This window comes from Somniosus microcephalus, chromosome 18 (genome assembly GCF_052327205.1).
Source record: "Somniosus microcephalus isolate GS21.2 chromosome 18, FLI_Smic_1.0, whole genome shotgun sequence".
Taxonomy (NCBI): domain Eukaryota; kingdom Metazoa; phylum Chordata; class Chondrichthyes; order Squaliformes; family Somniosidae; genus Somniosus; species Somniosus microcephalus.
Genome location: NC_141004.1, coordinates 65804665 through 65829980, shown reverse-complemented (window position 1 = coordinate 65829980; position 25316 = coordinate 65804665). Strand labels below are relative to the sequence as shown.

General features: G+C 47.6%; 1 protein-coding gene across 2 annotated transcripts in view; it reads left to right on the top strand.

Annotated features, from left to right (window-relative positions):
- Positions 1-25316, top strand: part of LOC147105335 (tubby protein homolog) — a 132887-nt gene that overhangs the window by 51301 nt on the left and 56270 nt on the right. Inside the window, exons 2-3 of one of the 2 annotated variants that reach the window (XM_086011605.1) lie at positions 20697-20844; positions 23581-23745. In XM_086011605.1, coding sequence (XP_085867731.1) covers positions 20697-20844; positions 23581-23745 — 313 coding nt within the window. The remainder of the gene's footprint in view (positions 1-20696; positions 20845-23580; positions 23746-25316) is intronic. The other variant, XM_086011606.1, reaches the window with a different exon arrangement.

Below are 25316 nucleotides of genomic sequence, written 5' to 3'. Positions count from 1 at the left end.
TGTGTGTGTATGTATGCGGTGTGTGTGTGTATGTATGCGGTGTGCGTGTGTGTGTATGTATGCGGTGTGTGTGTGTGTGTATGTATGCGGTGTGTGTGTGTATGTATGCAGTGTGTGTGTGTATGTATGCGGTGTGTGTGTGTATGTATGCGGTGTGTGTGTGTGTGTATGTATGCGGTGTGTGTGTGTGTGTATGTATGCGGTGTGTGTGTGTGTGTGTATGTATGCGGTGTGTGTGTGTGTGTATGTATGCGGTGTGTGTTTGTGTGTATGTATGCGGTGTGTGTGTATGTATGCGGTGTGTGTGTGTGTATGTATGCGGTGTGTGTGTGTGTGTATGTATGCGGTGTGTGTGTGTGTGTGTATGTATGCGGTGTGTGTGTTTATGTATGCGGTGTGTGTGTGTGTATGTATGCGGTGTGTGTGTGTGTGTGTATGTATGCGGTGTGTGTGTGTGTGTATGTATGCGGTGTGTGTGTGTGTATGTATGCGGTGTGTGTGTGTGTGTGTATGTATGCGGTGTGTGTGTGTGTGTATGTATGCGGTGTGTGTGTGTGTGTATGTATGCGGTGTGTGTGTGTGTGTGTATGTATGCAGTGTGTGTGTGTGTATGTATGCGGTGTGTGTGTGTGTGTGTATGTATGTGGTGTGTGTGTGTGTGTGTATATGCGGTGTGTGTGTGTGTGTGTATGTATGCGGTGTGTGTGTGTATGTATGCGGTGTGTGTGTGTATGTATGCGGTGTGTGTGTGTGTGTATGTATGCGGTGCGTGTGTGTGTGTATGTATGCGGTGTGTGTGTGTGTGTATGTATGCGGTGTGTGTGTGTGTGTATGTATGCGGTGTGTGTGTGTGTGTGTATGTATGCGGTGTGTGTGTGTGTGTATGTATGCGGTGTGTGTGTGTGTGTGTATGTATGCGGTGTGTGTGTGTGTGTATGTATGCGGTGTGTGTGTGTGTGTATGTATGCGGTGTGTGTGTGTGTGTGTGTATGTATGCGGTGTGTGTGTGTGTGTATGTATGCGGTGTGTGTGTGTGTGTGTGTATGTATGCGGTGTGTGTGTGTGTGTATGTATGCGGTGTGTGTGTGTGTGTGTATGTATGCGGTGTGTGTGTGTGTGTGTATGTATGCGGTGTGTCTGTGTGTGTATGTATGCGGTGTGTGTGTGTATGTATGCGGTGTGTGTGTGTATGTATGCGGTGTGTGTGTGTGTGTGTATGTATGCGGTGTGTGTGTGTATGTATGCGGTGTGTGTCTGTGTGTGTATGTATGCGGTGTGTGTGTGTATGTATGCGGTGTGTGTGTGTATGTATGCGGTGTGTGTGTGTGTGTGTATGTATGCGGTGTGTGTGTGTGTATAGTGACCTCTGCTGAAAAGTGGGGACATGTGGTGAAGTCAGAATTAGGCTCAGCTGTAATGCACACCAAAAAGAACAATGAATTTTGCGAGGTCGGGCACCCTGGGCCTGTAGCTCAGCAGGAATCAGTGTCTTCAGGTGAGGAGGGAGAATTATAAGCACCAAAAAACACCACAGTGGTGGAAACGAGACTATCGATAACACTGCACTGGGTTCAGGCAGCAGCATTGGATTCATTCGTTACTAGACGCCATGGCGATGATCTATAACCTTTCCCTCTGTTTATCTCATTATTTATGGTTGTTAAAATTGTCCTTTATTGTTCTTTCAGCCTGCTCTAACAAATCTTTCTCTGTTCTCCTTTCTTGCTCTCATTTCATTGCTCTCCGGCGGGTACATAACCTCTCTTACATTCATTGTACGTTAAACTGAGCTGTTAACTGATCGTAAATCAGCAACTCTTCTGGGGACTGGGTGAGACAGTGTGTTCGGACTTAGCCTTACGATCCAGGGGCCTGGTATCCAATCGAGCCCAGACTGCTGGGATGAATGCCAGCGACGGATCCGGCATGAAGTGACTTTGGGCAGGCTCAATCCAGTTCATTGTGAGCGTGGTTGAACAAAGCCGCCTTTAGTTCTGCAAGAACTTGGCAGTCTCGCCCAGAGAGGGCACAGGCTGGCTGGGGTCGTAACAACAACAACTTGCATTTATATAGCACTGTTAGTGTAGTAAAACATCCCACGGTGCTTCACAGGAGTGTTATCAGAAAACAATTGACACCAAGCCACATAAGGAAGTGGAAAATGTCACACTGGTGCATTAGGAATGTCTCTGCTGAGGTTGGAGCTAAGGTACCTAGTTGGGGCAAGATGGATGAAGCTTTATTTTGTCTCTAACTGTGCCGTACCTGGCAGTCATCCTATCAGCCTTGGCTAGATTTTACACCAGGCCTCAGAATCGTGCGGCCAAGTTCTGACCTGGGAGTGCTTGGTGCTGACACTAGAGAGGTAATTCTCTGACTTTCTGCACCCAGCCTCTCCTGCCTGAGCGCTTATCAAAATCTAGGTGCACGCTGCACATATGAGCCTAAGAACAGGAGGAGGCCGATCAGCCCTTTGTGCCTGCTCCACCATACAATTAGATCATGGCTGATCGGCACCTCAACTCCATTTACCCGCCTTTGCTCCCTATCCCTTGGTTCTCTTAGCTAACAAAAATCTATCGCTCTCAGACTTGAAGGCTCCAATTGTCCCTCAGCATCCACAGTCTTTTGAGGGAAGAGAGTTCCAAATTTCCACCACCCTTTATTTGAAAAAGTGCCTCCTGATTTCGCTCCTGAATGTCCTGGCTCTAATTTTAAGACTATGTTCCCTTGTTCTTCATTCCCCCACCAGAGGAAATAGTTCCTCCGTATTTGCCCTATCGAATCCTTTTAACATTTTAAACACCTCGATCAGATCACATCTCAATCTTCTATAACACGAGGGAATACAAACCAAGGTTGTTATAAATCTCATCATTCATCAAGAAACTACTTGTGAAATAACGCTGGACGGCCAGCTGGTGGCGCCGTCCAAGGAGTATAAATACTCGGGCGTCGGCCCCAGCTATCCAGGGACATTTTGTAAGACAAGGAACTAGTGAAGTACAACTAGACCTCCGTGTTCTGAAACAAGTTGATTAAAGCCTTGCTTTACGCTCAAACCAAGTGCGTAGTGAGTTTTATTACATCAAAGGTTATGCGACCTGCTCTCAGAATTTAATCCTGATCATTTTCCGTAGCTGCTTCTGATACACAAGGCTCCCCACCAGGGGTGTGAAGACAGGAAAACAATCCCTTTGATACTTGAAGTGGGCAGTGTGTTCCATTAATTGTGGTGTATGTGCCTTTAAGAGCCCCCTGTGTACTGTAATGCCGGTAATGGCCACTCGGGCTATATAAGCCTGTATAGTGTCTTGTATCTGGTAGTTCACCTCCAGACTTTGTTCAGTAAACACCTGTGAAACCAACTGCTGCATTCCGTGTCTCCATTAACACACGGATACAACAGTGGCGATGAATTGGAAACGGACTTACCTGCAATTCGGCAGCACCTCAAGGAGATCGAAGAAAAACAAGAAAGAAGAAAAAAAAACTGTGGTTTCACCAGCTAACCGAGCTGGTGGCAGGTACTGCAATAATCCTTCCTGGGTGGCGGGCTGGGGCTCCATCGGCTTGCTCTGCAGCGGGGCCGAGCAGCAAAGGCGGAGGCAAACAGAGACGGAGGGTGGAGCACTCAGGAGACGGCCGGCACTGCAAAGCAGGTCGGTGTTCGGACCAAGCAGAGGCAGGGAAAAGTCCCAGAGAGTCCGGCGGGAACGAGTCGCCACCTATTAAAAAAAAACCTATGTAAATAAAAACCGCGGAGAACAGCATTGTCAGCAGCAGCAGCGGCGGGAAAGCGCGGGAAGCGCCATTTTTTTCTGCAGGGAAGAAAGGAAAGCGCGGGAGGCGCCATTTTTTTTCAGGATGCCTAAGTCTGGCAATATTAATGCTTTCAATAGCGATATAGAGGATTGGACCACATATGTGGAAAGAGTGGAGGTATATTGCACAGCAAATGAAATAGAAGATGATAAAAAGGCATCAGTACTTCTAAATCTAATGGGCGCAAGGACATACGGGCTGTTACGAAACTTAATCACTCCAGCCAAACCAAAGGACAAGAATTTTAAGGAGATTGTTGATACCCTACAGGAACACTTAAACCCAACACCGCTGCTGATAGCTGAACGATTCAAATTCTTCAAGAGGAATCAGCACAAGAATGAAAGTAACGCTGATTACCTCACCGAATTAAGGAAGCTGTCAAAGCACTGCCAATTCGGGGCAGGACTGGCAGATTCTCTTCGAGACAAATTCGTCTGCGGTCACCTAAGTGAAGGAACACAGAAAAAGCTACTTTCTGAGAAAGATTTGACACTGGACAAGGCTTTCAGTATGGCTATATCATACGAAGCAGCCGCAAGAGGAGCTGCAGAGATACAGCAAAAGCCACAGGACTTCGGCACCCATGAAATGACACAGGGTTTCGAGAGATGTTATCGCTGCGGCAGATCCACCCATGACCAGAAGGACTGCTGGTTCAAGGACAAAGCATGCAGGCAATGCGGAAAGATTGGACACATTGCACGTGTATGCCGATCTGGACACAAAAAAATCCACGGACAGGAAAAAAATCAATAAAGAAAAGTACAGAAAGGTACAAATGATGACGGACAGTAGCTCCGAAGACCAGAAGAGCGATAGTGACTCCGGAAACAAGAGACTAAGCTGTCTCAAATTACATAATGTAATTGCCAAAGAAGATTACCAGACCATTTGGGTTACCCTCACGATAGCGGGGTCCCCAGTTAAAATGGAGCTAGATACAGGATCAGCTCTGACCGTCATAAGTCGACGGGATTACGAGCGGCTATTTCCGCATATACCTTTGAAAGACACATCCATTATCTTGAAAACATATACGGGGCAGAAAGTATACCCCAAAGGGAAAATAAAGGTGCCTGTTGTATACAACGGCAAGGAAATACAGAAGTTGTATTTATACGTTCTGCAAGATGGTGGTCCACCGCTGTTGGGACGTGAATGGATCAGGAAGATATGTTTAGACTGGCACTCCATTCAGGCACTGACAGTGACCAGTAAGAAAAAAAATGATGATGACGTCATACCTGAACGATTAAAAGACATCTTGGCCAACGCCAAGGAAGTGTTTCAACAGGAACTAGGAACCTTGAAAGGCGTCACCGCCTCAATAAAAGTGGAAGATGCGGCAATTCCCAAGCTTTTTAAGGCAAGGCCGGTGCCATACACAATTCATCCAGCAGTCGAGGCAGAGCTGGAGAATTTGGAAAAAGCAGGCGTATTATCCAAGATAGATTGGAGCGAGTGGGCAACACCCATCGTCCCGGTCATGAAGAAAACGTTGAATAATGATAAATCTGAAGAACAGAGAAAAATTCGTATCTGTGGGGACTTCAAGGTGACTGTAAACCCGGTCCTTCACACGGTACAGTATCCTCTTCTGAGGATAGAAGATATTTTCGCCTCACTATCCGGAGGGAAACGTTTCACCAAAATTGACCTGGCACAGGCATATCTACAGATGGAGGTTGAAGAGGCCTCTAAAAAGTATCTCACGATAAATACACACAAAGGCCTGTACCAGTACAATCGACTGGTTTTCGGAGTAGCATCAGCTCCAGCTATCTGGCAAAGAGCTATGGAGCAAGTCCTCCAAGGGATTCCGGGGACTCAATGCTACCTAGACGACATCCTTGTAACAGGAGAAAATGACAATGAGCACCTTGCCAATTTGGAGCAGGTGCTCACTAGGCTGAGAGAACGGGGCCTACGAGCAAATCGCCCCAAGTGTGAATTTTTCCAGAAACAAATATCATATTGTGGCCACATAATTAACGAGGAAGGGTTGCATAAGTCACCTGAAAAAATTGAAGCGGTCATAAAAGCCCCAGCAGCTGAAAATGTCTCACAATTAAGGTCGTTCCTGGGATTGATAAATTACTATCATAAATTTTTACTGAACTTGTCAACTCTTCTGCACCCTCTTAACGAACTGCTACAAACAGGAGTAATTTGGAAATGGAGCGAAGACTGTAAACTTGCCTTCCATAAATGCAAAGGCTTGATCACGTCCAAGGAAGTTTTGGCTCATTACAACCCATCACTGCCAATCAGACTGGCGTGCGATGCATCCCCTTACGGCGTAGGAGCGGTACTATCACATAGATTCCCTGATGGCTCGGAGCGGCCGATAGCTTTTGCGTCACGCTCATTGAACTCAGCTGAGCGTAACTATGCCCAGATCGACAGGGAAGCACTCAGCCTGGTATGGGGAGTGAAGAAATTCAACCATTACCTACATGGACAAAAATTTACCTTGTTGACTGACCATCAACCCCTCGTCTCCATATCCAACCCTAAAAAGGGTGTTCCCATTATGACAGCGCAAAGGCTACAGAGGTGGTCCCTTTTCCTAGGGGCACACCAATATGACATAGAATACAAAGGATCAAAACAGCATGGGAATGCTGACGGTTTATCGCGTCTACCGTTGCCAACGGTAGAAGAGGCACCTACAGTGGACCCAGTGGAAATGTTCCACTCAACCATAGTGGAATGTCTACCAGTAACAAATTCTGCCATTGAAAAGGAAACGAGAAATGACCCGACTCTCTCACGAGTCTACGATTTAACGGTGAAGGGATGGCCAGCACATGGCGAACCACTGTTGCCAGCATTCTCGCAAAGAAGAGAACAGCTGTCAGTGTGCCGAGGAACTTTGATGTGTGGATCCAGAGTGGTGATTCCACCCAAACTCCAGGATAAAGTGCTAAAGGAGCTTCACGAGGGGCATCTGGGTGGAGTGAAAATGAAGAACCTAGCCAGAGCGTTTGTGTGGTGGCCAGGTATCGATGGAGACATCGAAGAAATGACCAAGAGCTGCCTAGGATGCCAGAAGGTCCAAAACGCCCCACCACAAGCCCTTCTACATCCATGGGAGTGGCCCTCATCTCCATGGCAAAGGGTACACATCGACTTTGCTGGTCCATTTATGGACTCAATGTTCTTAATCGCGGTTGATGCACACTCCAAGTGGCCGGAGGTAATAAAGATGTCCTCCACCACCACGGAAAAAACCATCACAGTATTAAGGACCATATTTGCCAGGAATGGGCTGCCTGAACAGATCTGTTCTGATAATGGACCGCAATTTGTGTCCGAAGAATTCAGGAAGTTCTTAAAAAACAATGGGGTTAAGCACTACACGTCCGCCCCATACCATCCCGCCACCAATGGATTGTCCAGACCTTCAAGAAGGCCATAAAGGCCATGGGTAATGAAGACATAAATCTTCAGCATAAGGTGGATAACTTCTTGTTTGCGTACAGGAATGCAACACATGTGTTTACAAACCAAACTCCCGCCATGATGTTTTTCAATAGAAGACTAAGATGCCGGCTGGATTTGATCAAGCCAAACATCAGAAGGGACGTGGAGAACCGGCAATTTCAAGGCATGAATGAAAGGCCAACTAGAACCTTCCAGATAGGTCAACAAGTTTTGGCCCGGGACTACCGTACCGAGAAATGGCAGCCTGGAACTATTTGCACATGACTAGGACCGCTGATGTATACCGTGGACATTGGAAAAAGCATAATAAGGCGCCATGCTGACCAGATCATAGAATCATCCGAAAAGGGACAACCTACACCACAACTCTATACGCCTAATGATGAAGCAGAGATACCCATAGTATCTACCTCCGATCCGGTGATACTGGAACCAGATGAACCCGACACTGGCATTCAAGCCGAATCGACCTTGCCAAAAGAACCTACTACACCACCAAAAACTACTACACCACCGAAGCGTTATCCGGACCGAGTCAGGAAGCCTCCAGAGAGACTGACTTATAATTGATTAGCTGCAGCAAATGTGTAGATTATTGTTCTTGTAATATGTTGATTAATGATTACTTAAAATGTTATGTACTGGTTGTCTAAAAGGGGAGGAATTGTGGTGTATGTGCGTTTAAGAGCCCCCTGTGTACTGTAATGCCGGTAATGGCCACTCGGGCTATATAAGCCTGTATAGTGTCTTGTATCTGGTAGTTCACCTCCAGACTTTGTTCAGTAAACACCTGTGAAACCAACTCCTGCATTCCGTGTCTCCATTAACACACGGATACAACATTTACCATCTCTCAGAGTGATGAGCGCAAAAACAAACTATTTTTTGATTGTGTTGTATTAGAGAGTGTTCAAAAACATGACACTGATTAGCAATTTATTGGCACTGGAAGACTTGCTCTAGATTGTGTCCAGTTCTGGGCACCACACTTTAGGAAATATGTCAAGGCCTTGGAGAGGGTGCAGAGGAGATTTGCCAGAATGGTACCAGGGATGAGGGGACTTCAGTTATTTGGCAATACTAGAGGAGCTGGGATTGCTCTCCTTAGAGCAGAGAAATTAAGGGGAAATTTAATAAAGATGTTCAAAATTATGAGGGGTTTTGATAGAGTGAATAGGGAGAAATTATTTCCACTGGTGGAGGGATCGGTAACCAGAGGACTCAGAGTTAAGATAATTGGCAAAAGAACCAGGGCGAGGTGAGGAGATTTTTTTTTTACACAGTGAGTTGTTGTGATCTGGAATGCATCCTGAAGGGTGGTGAAAGCAGATTCAACAGTAACTTTCAAAACGGAATTGGATAAATACTTGAAAAGGAAAAATCGCAGGGCTATGGGGAAAGAGCTGGGGAGTGGGACTAATTGGAGAGCTCTACCAAAGAGCGGGCACAGGCACAGAAACGGTGGGCCGAATGGCCTCCTTTTGTGCTGTATCATTCTATGATCTCTATGTTAAAATCAATGGGGGAAAATTTCAGTTGGTTAGCGCCTCTTGTTAGCACCAGCAGCTGGCGCGAATGGGGAGCTGATGCAGTAGCGACGGGGCGAGCCAAATCTGGAACCCCCATTGCGCCGCCGGTACGAGGTACCGCCGGGGTCATCATTGCCAGGCAGATCGTGACGTCAGCGAGTGTGCAATGCTCACTGGGCGCCCGATCTGCAAAATTGATTTTCGCCACCTACCTTAGCGCCTCGACCAGACAGCGACAGGGAGAGGAGGCGTCAGGCAGGCAGAAACTGGTTCCAGGGAAGTTATTTAAAGGGATCATGAGTAATGAGTCGCAGCTGTCAGGTTAGTGGAGTTTCAGTGCTTTCTTGTGCAACAGTTTAATTCAGTAATTTAAAGGTTCTTTTGTATCAGGAGTGTTGTAGCAACTAAAAAGTAGTTACATTTATTCTTAAAAAATATCAAAGTGCTACACTTGGCTTACATTAATAGGGGCTGTACTGGCAGTCCATCTGGCCCTCCAGGATCTACGGCGGAGGGAGTGGGGGTAGCGAGAAAGACTGGAATGTGTGACCAGAGGGAGAAGGAGGGCCATCAGGGCTCTCAACAGGGTATTCCGAGAGCACTTCTCCTACCTCCAATTAAATGAGGAGCAGTGTATTAGAAGGCTCTGCTTCACCAAGGAGGCGGTCACAGAACACTGCCACCTCCTGCAACCAGACCTCCAGCCTCAGATCAGGGCGACCACAGCTCTCTCAGTGGCAGTCAAGGTCACTGTTGCCAGCAATTTCTTAGCCAGCAGATCCTTCCAGTCTGCAACAGGAGATATAGCTAACATCTCTCAGTTCGCCGTCAATCGCTCCATCCGGGAGGTCACAGAGGCTCTCTACAGTAGGAGAAGGGACTACAGATCCTGCCCCATCACCAGAGAGAAGCAGGACGAGCGTGCATGTGCCTTTACCAGGACAGCGGCATTTTCCATGGCGCAGGGCACCATTGACTGCACTCATATGGCTTTGCAGGCACCGCATAACAATCCTGAGATCTTCTGTGACCGCAAAGGCTACCTTAATGTGCAGTCGGTGTGTGACCACAGACAGCTAATCCTCAATGTCAATTCCCGCTATCCTGGCAGCAGCCACGATGCCTTCAGCCTGCTCAGACACAAGGTCTATCCGCTCTCCACGTGGCTCATGATTCCCCTCCGCAACCCCAACACTCCTGCCCAGCACTCGTATAACGAGAGCCATGCTGCCACCAGGAACATCATCAAGCAGACCATCGGGGTGCTCAAGCAATGGTTCCGCTGCCTTGACCACTCGGGAGGAGCCCTCCAGTACTCGCCGGAGCACATGTCCCATTTCATGGTGGTCTGCTGCATGCTCCACAAATTGGCCATCATGAGGGCCCAGCCCTTGCCACCAGGGATTGCAGGACCACCTCAGGAGGAGGAAGAGGGAGAGCAGGAGGAGGAGGAAGAGGAAGATGATGAGGAGGAGGAGGAGGAAGGGGAAGATGAGGAGGAGGAGGAAGAGGAAGATGAGTAGGAGGAGGAGGAAGAGGAAGATGAGGAGGAGGAGCAACAGGAGTGAGGGAGGAGGCAGCCACTCAATCGGCCTTCCGGAAGGGCGGTCCGTGACTGCCTCATCGGACTGCGGTTCCAATAAATTAAACCTCGGTTCCCCGTTGCTCACCACATCCTCATCATCCCATCCCTGTCGCAGGCCATATAACAGCGCAAAGCTGAAATGAGAGACACCACAAAAGAATCCAAACTGAATTAATAAATTTATCAATAATCAGTGAACACATATTTACAACAACAATATTAACTATTCACCCTTGTGCAATCCCTTCGAGCCTGTTGTTACACTGCCTTTGCCTACTCTAGTGCTCCTATGAAGTGTGTCCCCAGTGGCTGCAGCAGGGCTGGTGGAAGGCTGCTGAGTGTCTGTGTGGGAGACTTCAGATGGCCTTGCAGGACGCCCTCGACCAGCTCTGGGCCTGGAAGGCCCGGCTGTAGACTGCACCACCTCAGCATGGGTGGCAGCAGTTTGGGCTGGCTGGATGACAGTCAGTGACAAGGGCAATGGCGGAGTGCCAGTGGTGGGAGTAGGAATGCTGTCATCCTGAGAGAGGACAGCAGGTTCCTGCTCCACTGACCCACGGTCACTCCCCCGGGGCAGCGCCTCAGCATCCCTACCAATCTGCTGCAGCACAGCTTGCTGGACTGCTGCGGCACCTTGAAAGCCCCGGTGGACGACCCAGCCACGATGACAGCAGTCAGAGCTTGCGTGGCATCAAGCTGAGACTGCATGAGAGCAGATATGAGATTGGATGTCACTGTATTACAGCACTAAGACGTTGCGTCACTTCTGCCGGTGCTGCAATGGAAGCTGCCAGATCGCCCATCACAGGCGGCATCAGGTCTGGGTCACCACGGTCTCTCTGGGAGTCCATCACCCTTTGCAGACTGGAAATGATGGGCTACATGGTGTGCGCAGAGCTTTGTACAATGTTGGAGACGGACTCCTCCACACTCCATATCATTGCCGAGAGGCTCTCGGACACCCTTGCCATTGCACCTATCATCTCCATGTGCATGCCCATCACCCTTCTTCTAAAGGTCTCCCCATCGAGGTCCTCCTCTGAGTCCTGTGCAGCAGAATTCGCACATGAACTCGCCCTCTAGGGAGCTGGCCCCCGAGCTACCCTTTCCCCCTGGCCTTGCTGCAGCCCACTTGTCCCTGGTGCCTCACCCTGTGCAGATCCCACTACTATACTCGACTCTAAAGAACGTGTAGTGCCAGTATCTGAGCTGGTGCCTGCGGGTGAGACATGCAGTGACACGGTGTGTTCTTCCTCGTCCTCTTCTCCCGCCTCACTCTCAACGGTGCCCTCGGGGACAGGCTGCTCCAGTGCTTGCTCATTATCTGAAAGCATAAAGGCACAAGAGACGGGTTAAGGTGAGGGGAGGGGGTCAGGAAGGGAGAAATGCATGCGTAGTGTAAGCAGCTGGAAAGTGCGAAATGCTTGTGGGGTGAGGGGGAAGTGGAATGTGAGAAGAAGGAGTAGGGATGAACATAACATTGTTGTCCCCAAGGGGTCAACGTCACCGGTGGCCATGGTGCCCAACACCTGGCGCCCAATAATCTGCAGCACTCCTTCCTCCAGCACAGACAATGGTTGGATGTCGGCTTGTCCCCCACCTGTGCACTCCTGCTGCCTCCTGTTGTGAGCCACCTTGGCCTGCAAGAGAAAGGAAAGTGTGTGAGTGAGTGTGGAGCAATGTGTTTGGGTGATGTGTCTGCCATAGTTGAATAGCTGTCATTGTGTGCAAGGTGTGAGAGGTGGGTGTGAGAGTTGTTAGGTCGAGATTGTTGGTGGGCGAGTGCTGGGGGTGTGGTGCTTTGGGCAGTGTGTGAAGACTGTGGTTCAGATGGTGGTATGTAGCATTTGTTGAAGCATTGACTCACCCTGACCACCTGAGTGAGGTCGTTAAATTTCTTTCTGCACTGTGCTGCCCGAGACGTGCTGCGCTACCTCCCTCCACATGGTGCGGAAGACTTGCGGCGAGGGCCTTCTGCCATTTGCTGGGTGCAGACTACCCTCTGTCTCGCCACAGCGAATACCAACGTCTCCAATGCTCCATCGCAGAATCTGCGGGCTCTCTCCCTGGGGCGTGGATCTGCCATGAGTACAGCTGCTTGAGTCATCCAGCTCCTTCTACTTGACCTGATGCTGCTTGCTGAGGCAGCTGCACAGCCAGCAATGCAGAGAATGAGGTTCTGCAGCATCAATGACCCTCCCCTTTAAGAACTGGAAAAAGCCTGTGGCAATCATGACTAGCGATTAGACTGCACCTGATATTGGTCCACCCTTTGAGTGTAACGCCACTGAGCTTGGGCTTTAAGGCTTGAATTAGCACCCCAATCATTTCTTTGAGCAGTGAGATTTAATTTAGCGTGCAGTCTAAAGCCGTAGTGCCTGCCGCTAATTCTCCAGCTTTTCTAATTTTACTGCGCATTCCTGGGTTATAATGAATTTTTAGCTTTATATGTGTGAGCAATTGTTGCAGGTTTGGGGTGAAGACAGTTGAATTTGGTTTTCTAGTCACATTTGTCAAAGCTGGTACATCCTGTCAGTGCATGCTGCTTCCTGTGTGCGTGATGATGTTCCTGTCCCATCCTAGAGCATTAATGATTGTTACATCAGTAAAGCAGCTTTGAGACGTCAAGCTGAATTCTGGAAAATTCTACCTCGAAAGAAAGAACTTGCATTTATATATCGCCTTTCATAACCTCAGGACATCTCAAAGCACTTTACTTTTGAAGTGTAGTCACTGTTGTTATGTAGGAAACGTGGCAGCCAATTTGTGAACAGCAAGCTCCCACAAACAGCAATGTGATAATGACCAGATAATCTATTTTAGTGATGTTGGTTGAGGGATAAATATTGGCTAGGGCACTTGGGAGAACTTCCCCTGCTCTGTTTCAAATAGTGCCACATGAGAGGGCCGACAGGGCCTCGGTTTAACGTCTCATCCCAAAGACGGCACCTCCGACAGTGCAGCACTCCCTCAGTACTGCACTGGAGTGTCAGTCTAGATTTTGCGCTCAAGTCTCGGGAGTGTGGCTTGAACCTACCAGAGGTAAGAGCACGACAACTGATCCATGGCAGATACTTTGGGCTGGAATTTATTAATGGGGGCGCATTGGGGGCGGGACTGCTGTTTGTCAGGTTTCAGTCCTGTCCGCAACGACGTCCGGCCAACCCACGTTATTTTCCCTTGCGGGCTTTGCAGGCCAATTAAGGGCAAGCCAGTGACAGAGTAGCTGTCAAACGCTGACAATCTCTGTTCTTTGGCGAGTCCTTGTACTCAAGACTCACCAAACCTCTTTCCTGAGCAGAAATCAGATGGCTGTTGCATCGGAGAATGCAGCAGCAATTCTGTCATCTCTGCCGTGGAGATAAGGAGCCTCCGGATCCCCAAGGTTTGAAGCCTGCAGGAAGAAACAAAGGTAAGGAAACTTTTTCTAACACCTTTCACTCACCTCCCATACTTACCTCTCCACACTTGCACCCATCACTCACCTCCACAGCACATTTTTCGACCCCTCTCACCCCCGCAGACCCACTGCTCGCCTCGCTGACCCTGGCGGGGTTTCCCGATGTCGGGAAGCCCGCACTTGTGTAATGGGGATAATCCTCTTAACTACCTGTTAACTACCTGTTAACAAGCAGTTAAGTGGCTGCAATTCCCTTCCCGCCTCGAGGAGACGGGTCCCTGCGCGAGTCGGGGACCCGCCTCCCGGGAAGATGGCACGGAGGCGGGTTGGGAGCGGGTTCGGTACCTGCTCCCAGTTTCTGCCATTTTCCCGGCAGTCCCGCCTCCAAACCCGCCTCCCCAGGGCTGGCAAAATTCCCCCCTTAGTGTTAATATTAAATGGTATTCGTGACTGGTTCTTGTACAATGTGATGTTGAGCTGTAGTTTCCACTGGGTTCGAGAAATATCAGACCATTGAGTTTAAGTGGGTCATTAAAATAGAGGAGAGAGCAATTTCATACAGATACGTTAACAATTTCAACCCACATGTGGCAAACAATACCTGAGTGGGCACTAATTAGACTCCCACAAATGTAAAGTGTAAGCGAATGGGCCACTCCTGATGGGCTGGGTTGTCTGATGGTGACATGTAGACATCATGCTGAGTGAGCTGCAGCTTGTCTGCATTACTTCCTTCAGTGAAGCCATATGTCAAGTGTTCTTAAAGACTAAAAATACATGTGAGTGGTTGCTCCGCGTTTGAAACAATGGTGACAGTGTGCTGTCGAAGAGAGTGGAAAATCCTGTGAGAACACACTGACAGGAGCTGAGCACAGCCCCTGCAATGAATGATGAGCCTCTCATCTCCTTTCAGCTTCTGTTGCTTAGCTTTACATCAGTTGTTTGATGGCAGAAACTTATGTTACAAGAGAGTGGTAGAGTGCACACTGGAACAAGGGGGGAGGGGGTAGATGAGGCGATGTGAGGGCTCTGAAATTACATTGTGAGATACTAGTGGATGAGTGTTTAATGCATTGCTCTACTGTTTTGAACATTGGTTTAAAATCCAACTTTGATCGATGGGATGAGGGACTTTTCTCTCCATTGGAAGTTGTCCCGGATTATCGTTTCTAAAAGCTTCCCCACAACTGAAGTTACGCTGACTGGCCTGTAATTGCTGGATTTATCCTTACACCCTTTTTTGAACAAGGGCGTAACATTTGCAGTTCTCCAGTCCTCTGGCACCACCCCCGTTGAAATTGTTGGGAGTGAAAGTGGGGCAGTTCTAGAACGATCGGATGATCTGCTCCACCAGTTTTTTCCCTCAACTGCGAAGTGGAAATTACACCCACAGCTTCCTCAGGTCTGTTCCAAGTTCAATCCAGCAGTGATCGTCTTTGGCTCCACCTTAGTCCTCCTTTCCTCTAGCGATATTCTTGCCTTTACTATCTTCACACAGGTGAAACTCTCCATCCCCTCCACGAAGCTCAGTTTCCTCTTTCTTTTCGATGACCTGTCTCTTCCCTTGAGCCTCCAACTGCTGTCATTCCAACACAGTGTTTCTTGTCCTTCTCTATGTTATCAGTAATACTATGAACAGTGGTCCAATAAGCTTCCCTTTCTTGTTCCTTCTAAGCTCCAAATAAACTGTCCTCTTCACACTTCCGACACCCTCCATGCTCGCTGTGTTTAAATTACCACACATCACACCACTCTAACTCATTCTTCAAAACTCTGGAGCTGTTTACCTGACTCAGCCTTTCCTTTCTTCTCCTACCTTAGGCCCAATCATTGTTTCCTGCCTCACCTCATCTCTTTTATTCTTTACAGCCTTGTTGGTGTTCTGCACTATGGGCCATGGCCCCTCACATTGGGTTCCTAATTTAGGCAAATGTTTGGCCACCTCAGAGATCAGAGACAAAACGCTGTCCGGTGGCCACTAAGATCAACAAATGAAATACATTTTAGGTTCCTGTGTGAAGACAGGGCCAACAAACAAAAGTAAGTCAATCTCTGAACCTCCTCGGACCAGCTCTGAAGGGTTCAGGAGTACCGACGATGGAAATGTTTAGGGGCAGAGCTGGACTGTGGAAAGTGTGGCCTCCTCCTCAAAGTCCGATGAGCTCGTGTCCATTTTTTTATCCTGTCTGTAGCCGTGACTGGGCAGTAATCGCACTGATCCATTGGTTTGGAGCACTTGACTCAGGAGGACCATGTCTATAAAATGGCGACTGAGCAAAGAGCACTCCCATTGAATCGGGACCAATCCATTTGTTGATTTGGTGTCCCCTCACCACCAATAGATGGATGAGTTCCATTTTTCAACTGAAGAAAATACATCCGGCAAATCTCAACCTGAACTTGGCACTGTTCAGTTCCCACTTGCTCTACCAAACCATCAATCTTTGGATGAGCTTGGAATATCCCAACAAATGGTATCCACTTTTATGAGGTAACTCTTTACATGATAAAAAAATCAAAGTTGTCCCTTCAGCAGACCCTATTGTTTACTATGGGTGCTTTAAAACTGAGGGTATTCTCTGTTACAGATAGATGCTTAACCCTAAACAATCCCCAGCACAGAAAATAATCGGTGACCGAGGAGTTTAGCATCTTCACAACCTCATTACAGAGGTCTTCCATGCACCAACTCCTGCAGACCACATGGAGTAGATATACCAAGGTGAATTAAGTCAATGGATTCCTTTGTGAGAAAGCAACAAAGGGATCAGCACTAGCTGAACATCCCAGTTCACAAAACCTGCAGGGAGTAGACACTTCTGTAGATCAGTGCTGTAGCCATGTAAATAATCAGTATGAAAAAGTTAAAATGTAAAAAAAAATTATTAACCACTGTGGACAGCTCCGTGGGAAAATGTCTATCGGAGATTACATAATGGCCCAGAACTTGGTGTCGGGGGCTTGCCGCGCGTGCAAGCCCCCGATGTGCGCTCACCCTGCGCGCCGACATCTGAAACCTGGCCCGCAGTGGATTTCCTTTCACAGGCCAGGTTCAGCTGTTGGCGCGCTGTGCTAACCTGACCCAGCGGCGTAGTTAGTGCGATGTGCTGGCTGGGATCAGGTGAGCACTGTTCAGCCAATCAGGGGAGGGGAAACTTCATTCATAAGTTTGAGAGTAAGAACTGTCAAACTCATGAGAAGTACTGCACCCCAAAACACTACTTAAACTTTAAATAAAATTTTAAAAAACATCCCAATCATTAAATTAAGTATAAATAAGCTTTAAAAAATAATTTAAACAATAATTTTTTTTTTTGAAAAAAATAAATTTTTAATAAAAAGGGTCTAAAACTAAACTTACCTTATTGTAGATTCTTTAAAATAATAAACCTGTGGAAAAAAAATTCTAAATTGCACTAAAACACCACTTACCTGTAAAAATAAATACTTACGTGTGCTTTTTACAAGCGTAAAGACCGGAGGTCTTTAGACATGCGCAAATCCCCCAAAACAGAGGAAATCCAAGACGCACGCGCTGCCCCCTACAGCACACGCGCTAGCCTCTTCACCTCTTGGGTTAGAGGAGAGGAAATGCCGGTTTTCAGCGCATGCGCTGTGCATGCTGAAAACCGGCATTTCCTCCGGCCAGACACGTGAGTACCCCTTCCGTACTCACGCGTTTGGGGAGGAATTTCTGCCCCATAATCTTACAGCACAGAAACAGGCCATTCGGCCCAACTGGTCGATCAACTGGTGTTTATGCTCCACACAAGCCTCCTCCCACCTTACTTCATCTCACCTTATCAACATAACCCTTTATTCCTTTCTCCCTCATGTACTTACCTTGCTTCCCCTTAACTGCTTCGATGTTATTCGCTTCAATCACTCCCTGTGGTAGCGAGTTCCACATTCTCACCACTCTTAGAGTAAAGAAGTTTCTTCTGAATCACTTACTGGATTCATTAGTAACTATCTTTTATTTATGACCACTAATTTTGGAATCTCCCACAAGTGGAAACAACTTTTCTATGTCTACCCTATCGAACCACTTCATAATTTAAAAAACCTCTATCAGGTCACCTCTCAGTCTTCTCTTTTCTAGAGAAAAGAACCCCAGCCTGTCCAGTCTTTCCAGATAGTTGTACACTCTCAGTTCAGGTATCATCCTTGTAAACCTTTCTTGCACTTTCTCCAGTGCTTCTGTATCCCTTTTTGTAATATGGAGACCAGAATGATGCACCATACTCTAAGTGTGGTCTAACCAAGGTTCGATATAAGATTAACATAACTTCTCTGCTTTTGAAATATTCCTCTAGAAATGAGCCCCAGTGCTTTGTTTGCACTTTTTATGGTCTTGTTAACCTGTGTTGCTACTTTTAATGATTTGTGAATCTATACCCCTAGATCCCTTTGCGCCTCTACCCCATTTAGACTCTGGTTTTCCAAGGAGTAGGTCGCCTCCTTATTCCTCCTACCAAAATGCACCACTTCACACGTCCCTATATTGGAATTCATTTTCCATTTACACGCTTATTCTACAAATTTGTTAATGTCGTCTTGTATTTTGTCACAGTCTTCCTCAGTATTAACTATATCCCCCAATTTGGTGTCATCTGTAAATTTTGTACTTCCGATTCCTGAGACCAAACCATTTATGTAAATGTGAACTATGCAAGTGGTCCCAGCACTTCCCACCGTCTATCAGTCTCAGTAACTACCTTTAACCCCTATTCTCTGTTTTCTGTTTTGTAGCCAGTTTGCACTCCATTCTGCTGCTTATCCCCCGACTCCACATGCTCTAACCTTAGTGATGTCTACTATGTGGTAACTTATCGAAGGCCTTTCGGAAGTCCATGTTGATGGGAGGAGCTCTATGGAGAAGCGTCTATCTGGGGTGGTACACAGAGGAGCTCTCAGGGTTCCACAGCAACCTACTTTCTTCTCCTTGTAGTTTAGTGGAAGAAATTGGTTTGCACTTCAGCCATTACAGATACAGCGCTGTTTACAGTTGGTCTTTATGAGACCTTTAACCTCACAGATCTGGTAAGACTCGCTTGCTGGTGGCCTGGGTAGGGAGTATGGCAGACCCACTTGCCTGTTTTTCCTAATAGGTGTTAAAAGTCTGAAAAGTGACTCCTGTCCCCAGATCCCTGATGAGAAGAGAGCCTCAAACAGTTCTGTAGGAAGAGATGCTATTATACAACTGTGCCTGAAGTCCCCTAACCACTTACATGCCAGTGTTCTGCAGGAAATAACACCCCAACCTGTAGTGCAAACAATCACTATTATTGTAATCCTGCACAGAAAGAGGTTATAAAATACCGCACCCTTCTTTTTCTTCACTGTTTTGCCTCTCCCATGGAGCTCAGTGCTGATGTTGATAAATTAAAGATCAAAAAAGCTTCAATTCACAAAGTCTAGGTTGGTGAACCAGCCAATCACCGGTTAGTTTGATGCAATCAGACCTTGCAGGTCAATCTTCAGAGTTAGCTGAAGAACATAAGAACATAAGAATTAGGAACAGGAGTAGGCCATTCGGCCCCTCGAGCTTGCTCCGCCATTCGGCCCCTCGAGCTTGCTCCGCCATTCGGCCCCTCAAGCCTGCTCTGCCATTCAATAAGATCATGGCTGATCTTCGACCTCATCTCCACTTTCCCGCACTATCCCCATATCCCTTGATTCCCTTAATATTCAAAAATCTATCGATCTCTGTCTTGAATATACTCAACGACTGAGCCTCCACAGCCCTCTGGGGTAGAGAATTCCAAAGATTCACCACCCTCTGAGTGAAGAAATTTCTCCTCATCTCAGTCCTAAATGGCCGACCCCTTATCCTGAGACTGTGACCCCTGGTTCTAGACTCCCCAGCCAGGGGAAACATCCTCCCTGCATCTACCCTGTCAAGCCCTGTAAGAATTTTATGTGTTTAAATGAGATCACCTCTCATTCTTCTAAACTCTAGAGAATATAGGCCTAGTCTACTCAATCTCTCCTCATAGGACAATCCCAGGAATCAGTCTGGTGAACCTTCGTTGCACTCCCTCTATGGCAAGTATATCCTTCCTTAGGTAAGGAGACCAAAACTGTACACAGTACTCCAGGTGTGGTCTCACCAGGGCCCTATATAATTGCAGTAAGACATCTTTACTCTTAAACTCAAATCCTTTTGTAATAAAGGCCAACATACCATTTGCTTTCCTAATTGCTTGCTGTACCTGCATGTTAACTTTCAGCGATTCGTGTACAAGGACACCCAGGTCCCTCTGAACACCAACATTTCCCAATCTCTCACCATTTAAAAAGTTACTTATCATATCGCCACTTTACCTAGATCAAAGTTTGCTCTACTGACACTAATGGAGATTCCGCAGAACCAGGGAGGGATTTTTATTGAACAGGTTCTGCCTGACATTTTCTATCTAGTCTTTTGCACAAATTAAATTAATCTCCAAGGCAAACTCCCACAGGACAGATAAAATGTGAGGCATGCAGCATAATATTGGGGCGTAATGGATTTCAGTGCACACTTTTCAGAGAAGAGACACGAACCTTGGGTAGATTTAGCCACATCTCCAGAGGTCAATGGCAATGACTGAGACTGAGGTGGTGCCAACCAGTCGATTCAAAAGATTTGGCATTTACATTTTTCTGTCAGAAGTTAACTGTTTAGTGATATTAGTGAAGGGGAATTATTGGGGTATACAACAAGTGTTACTGTACTGATATTAGAGAAGGAAAGTATTGGGGAGTATCCAGCTCTTTTAAATGATTTCGACGTGGATTACATTTTGTACTGAGAGTATTTTACATTGACACTTTCCATCTCCTTTCTTTGGCCCCATGTCTGATTCTGGATAGTTCTCGTTCCCAATGATTGAATCTACACCTGTCTTTCCTGTCCACACAGCGTGCACTGCTGGAGCAGAAACAGAGAAAGAAACGTCAGGAGCCTCAGATGGTTCAATCCAACACCGAGGACAAGAAGCAGAAGAAGACCATGACAAAACGCTCCGACGAACAGGCCCCATTGGTCGAAGCAAAGACCGTGAACCAAAGTAAGACATGCCAGTCGTGCCATTAATTGTAACGGTGAGAAAGTCCCAGGCTGGGAGCGCACAACGTCCGAGCGGCATTCCCGGGCTACACCAGGAGCACTGATAGGAAAATTCCAGACCCAAATGTCCAAATGTGATACATGGTTATTCCGTACCATCGGAGTGTGTTGTGACACTGGGAGCAGCGAGGGAGCGCAACCCTTTAGATCAGTGTCACTGCGCTACAATCGGCCTCCCTTAGGCCAGAGTGGGGAAATCGCAGGCGGGGTTCCTGACCGCTATCCATGGCCACTAGCTGGAAAGTGAAGGTGTGTGGCCGTTGTGTTAACAACTGGATCAGGCTCAGTGTTGGTGCAGGCTCGGCCATGGTTCAAAGGTTTATTGGCACTCACTGCCTGGACTCACACATCAAGAATGGTCACAGAGGTGAGGTAAATTATGGCTGCCACCCCCCGTGAACCCTCAAACAGTCTGAATCAGTGCCCTTAGGAGGGGAGCAGAGAGAACCTGGAGAAGGTTTCTGTTTAAATGTCATTACCGTACATAGCTTCTGCGTGACATTATTAGGATGAAAATGAGATGCTGGTCTGGTGCTTGTTCCCTGGAATAAACCAAGTGGGGTAGATCTTGACTTTTATTGTGCGATAGCGATCTGGGGGCCCGTTTTACATTCCTCCCGATTTTTATTTCCACTGACGTCAATAAGAATCGGGAAAGATGTAAAATGGGTTGCCGACTCGCTAGCACACATCTTACACAAAGTCGAGATCCACCCCTGAGTGTCTGTAGTGAGTAGGGCCTGGCTGATGCAAAGAGCTGTGTCTGTACAGTGCCTCCTCAATACACTGACAACACCCCTTTCAGGTTCCCGGCCCAGCTTTCTCTCTCCAGGGCAGGCGTTTTATTGCTCGGGATAAAAGGGTTAAGGTTCCATTCTTCTCGCCTGTAAATTAGAGTGGGGAAGAGCTGGTATTGAATGCCATGAGGAACCTCCACTATAAATCCCCAACAGCAGTGCCTTTCGTCAGGTCAGGAAGCATTGCAAGGTGCACAGAAACCGTCAGCACACAGAGGGAAGACCTTCATTCCCAATTTGTCCCCATGATGCCCCACAGGGTTGAATAGGCTGCCGACACTCAACGTCACATGAAAAATGGGGGGAGCTACCAGAGGGTGGCCAGCACCATGGAACTGGAGCCCAGCATGGGACGGGTAACGTACGGCAGAGAGGGGGTTGGACAGCCTGAATGACCTTGCCTGCTCTTTCATAAGTGTTCATCATGTGTCCACACCTCAAGGAGCAGATGGGAGAAACTGTGGAAAACATGGGATCCCTTTTCTCATATTGGCTCAGGAATCATAGCTTGTGACGGGGAAAGGTCAGGGGTCCTCTCGGGGTCAACGAGACCATCCTGTGGATGGGCATCAAGGGGTAGGAATTCTTCTGGTCCATGATCAGCCGCATCTGAAATGTTTTCCAACCAGACTTCTAGCTAAATCTAAAATTAATGCTAGATTTATGCTAAAGGGGGCGGGGGAGGAGACATTTTTTATACAGCGAGGTGTTATGATCTGGAATGCGCTGCCTGAAAGGGGGGTGGAAGCAGATTCAATAATAACTTTCAAAAGGGAATTGGATAAAAACTTGAAAAGGAAAAATTTGCAGGGCTACGGGGAAAGAGTGGGACTAATTGGATCGCTCTTTCAAAGAGCCGGCACAGGCACGATGGGCCAAATGGCCTCCTTCTGTGCTGTATGATTCTATGATTCTATACACAGTGACTTGCTATGTTGGTGAATGAGGACCATATTGTTGGACATGCTGAGAGGAGGAAATCTTTGCGCACAGATGGATGATGCCGCTAAACAGAGTGACCACAGGAATTCTTGTTTCCCCCCCACCCCCACCCTCGTGTTTATTATTGTAGAAATGTTCATGAACCAATCTACTCCTCATATTTCACGCTGTAAATGAGTGAAACAGGGAATCTGGTGTGTAACTAACACCTAGAGAGAGAAAGAAGAGCAAGATCAAAGATGCAAATGCTGGAATTCTGAAACTAAAAACCAAACGTGCTGCAAACACGTGGCTGGTGAGTCAGCACCTGTGGGGAGCATGGGCAGGTCAGTGCTTCAGGTACAATCCCGCATTGGAACTGAAAACTGAAAGGTAGACAAGCGTTTCAGTGAGGATTGGCGAAAAATGGGACGATGGGGAAGAAAGCACAGATACTCCAATCACTGAGAGGGAGCTAATGGGTTGAATAGTCTACAGACGATCTAATAGAGGAGAGCATTTCACCTCCTTTCAGCAGCACTTTTTTACAATTTAATTAAAAGTTAATATTCAATAAATGTAACGCGGGGTTTACGCATTTATTCTTTTGCTATTTGTGTGTACAGAGCACACAGAGGCGTACAGTGTGTTTATCCCTTTCATATAACGATGTGCTCCATCTCTATTAGCTGCCTCTGCTGTTATCCTTCATGTTATACCCTCAGCCATAGGCTGCATTGTTCATCAACCTATTCCTCAATGTGTGTTCATCGGGTGCCCTCATTCCTGACCCCTGACCCCTTGACCCCACCCGCACAGATCCCCAGTAGTTCTCCGCTCCCTCCAGATAGCGACCCAGTGCCAGCCTGCTCAACAGATTCCTTTTGGTTGCTGTGGAGGTCTCTCACCAATGACGGTGCTTGCTTTCCCCCATCCTGCTGTGCACACACGCAATAAAGATGGTGCAGACAAGAAGCCAAGAAAGAAGAAGCCGAAGGCCGAGCCGGAGGATCCGGAGCCAGTGAAAGATCCGTACGACAAGTTCATCAAAGACCCCAAGAAGAAGAAGGAGAACCCCGCTTCCTATTTCACTGTTGGAAAGGCACCCAAAAAACAACAGCAAGGTACATGGGCCATGCACAGGGCTGGAGCCCAACACTGTACATTTTTCTATACATAATAATATAGAAAAATAAACCCAATATGTATATTATTTATGCCTCAAGATGACCAGCTATGAAAGAAAAAGATTTGCATTTATATAGCATCCTTCACAAACTCAGGATATCCCAAAGCACTTTACAGCCAATGAGATACTTTTTGAGATGCAGTCACTGTTGTAATGTAGGAAATGCAGCAGCCAATTTTCGCACAGCAAGTTCTCACAAACAGCAATATGATAATGACCAGATAATCTGCTTTAGTGATGTTGGTTGAGGGATAAATATTGGCCAGGACACTGGGGGGGACTTTACACACTTCTTCAAATAGTGCCATGGGATCTTTTACACATTCCTGAGAGAGCAGACGGGGCCTCGGTTTAACGTCTCATCCCAAAGGCAGCACCTCCAACAGCGCAGCACTCCCCCCAGTACTGCACTGGAGTGTCAGCCTGGATTTTGTGCTCAAATCTCTGGAGTGGGGCTTTGAACTCACCACCTTCTGACTCAGAGGAGAGAGCGCTACCGCTGAACCACAAGCTGACAGAAGCAAAGCTGAGGAGCAAGGAGACCCTCCCGCTGCAGAAGGTTTAGTGGCTGAGAGTTTGTTGGCCCACCCCCTTCATACCTGGGCCGCATAACATGAGCAGATGATCAGTAAACATGATTTTCAGATTATTCCTGCTTTTCGAATGAAAAAGGCCACAGTGTAGCTGATATCGGGTGTGTTTGTTTGATCCCTGGGTTATTTACCGGACAACAAATGCTCTCAAAGCATCTATCACAGTGTCAGCAGGGGTAGTGTTTGCCTTATGGGGTTGTGTTTGGGGCCCCTCACATTTTACTAGATTCACTGATGCTTTAACACAGCTTGTTAAGATGCCAGTGTGAACCTCAACAAGGACAAACAGCTGAGTGCATTTAGACGGTGCAAGGGAACCACCCAGCAAGTCTTGTGGGGTTCCAGGTCACTTGTCTTGCCCCAACACCCCCAGTGGGCCTCACATAGTCCCTTGTGGAGACCGGTTCCCCTCCACTCACTCGCCAGCCGGAGGGAGTCCCTGCCCCAGTCCTGACCACCTCCCCCCCCCCGCCCCCGACCCGCTCGTCATTTGCCTTGTCAGGGGTGGATGGAGGTTCAGCCCCTTGCAAAACAACCAGGATCTCTGCCGTTGTCCCGGGAATTCCAGCCGGCTCCCGTCAGAGTTGGGGCAGGAGGCTGGAGGAACCCTGAGATTTCTTCTATGCTCGCAAACACCTAGGCTGAATTTCTCCTCAACACACCCTACACTGACAGCCTCCGTACCCAACACACTCACAGCCAGCCGGCTAACTCTACTGCAAAGTGCGAATGCCAGCATGTTGCTTCACCACACAGATCGCCCACGCTCCACGCCACTCCTGCCCGCCTTCTGGTGTTAAGATTTATTTTTTGAATTTTTACAGACCCCATTCCTTATATGAAGAAGGGACTGAAAGGCCCCAGTGCAACACGTTGGTGCGTCCTGTGTAGAATGTGCCGAGAGGTAGTCCTC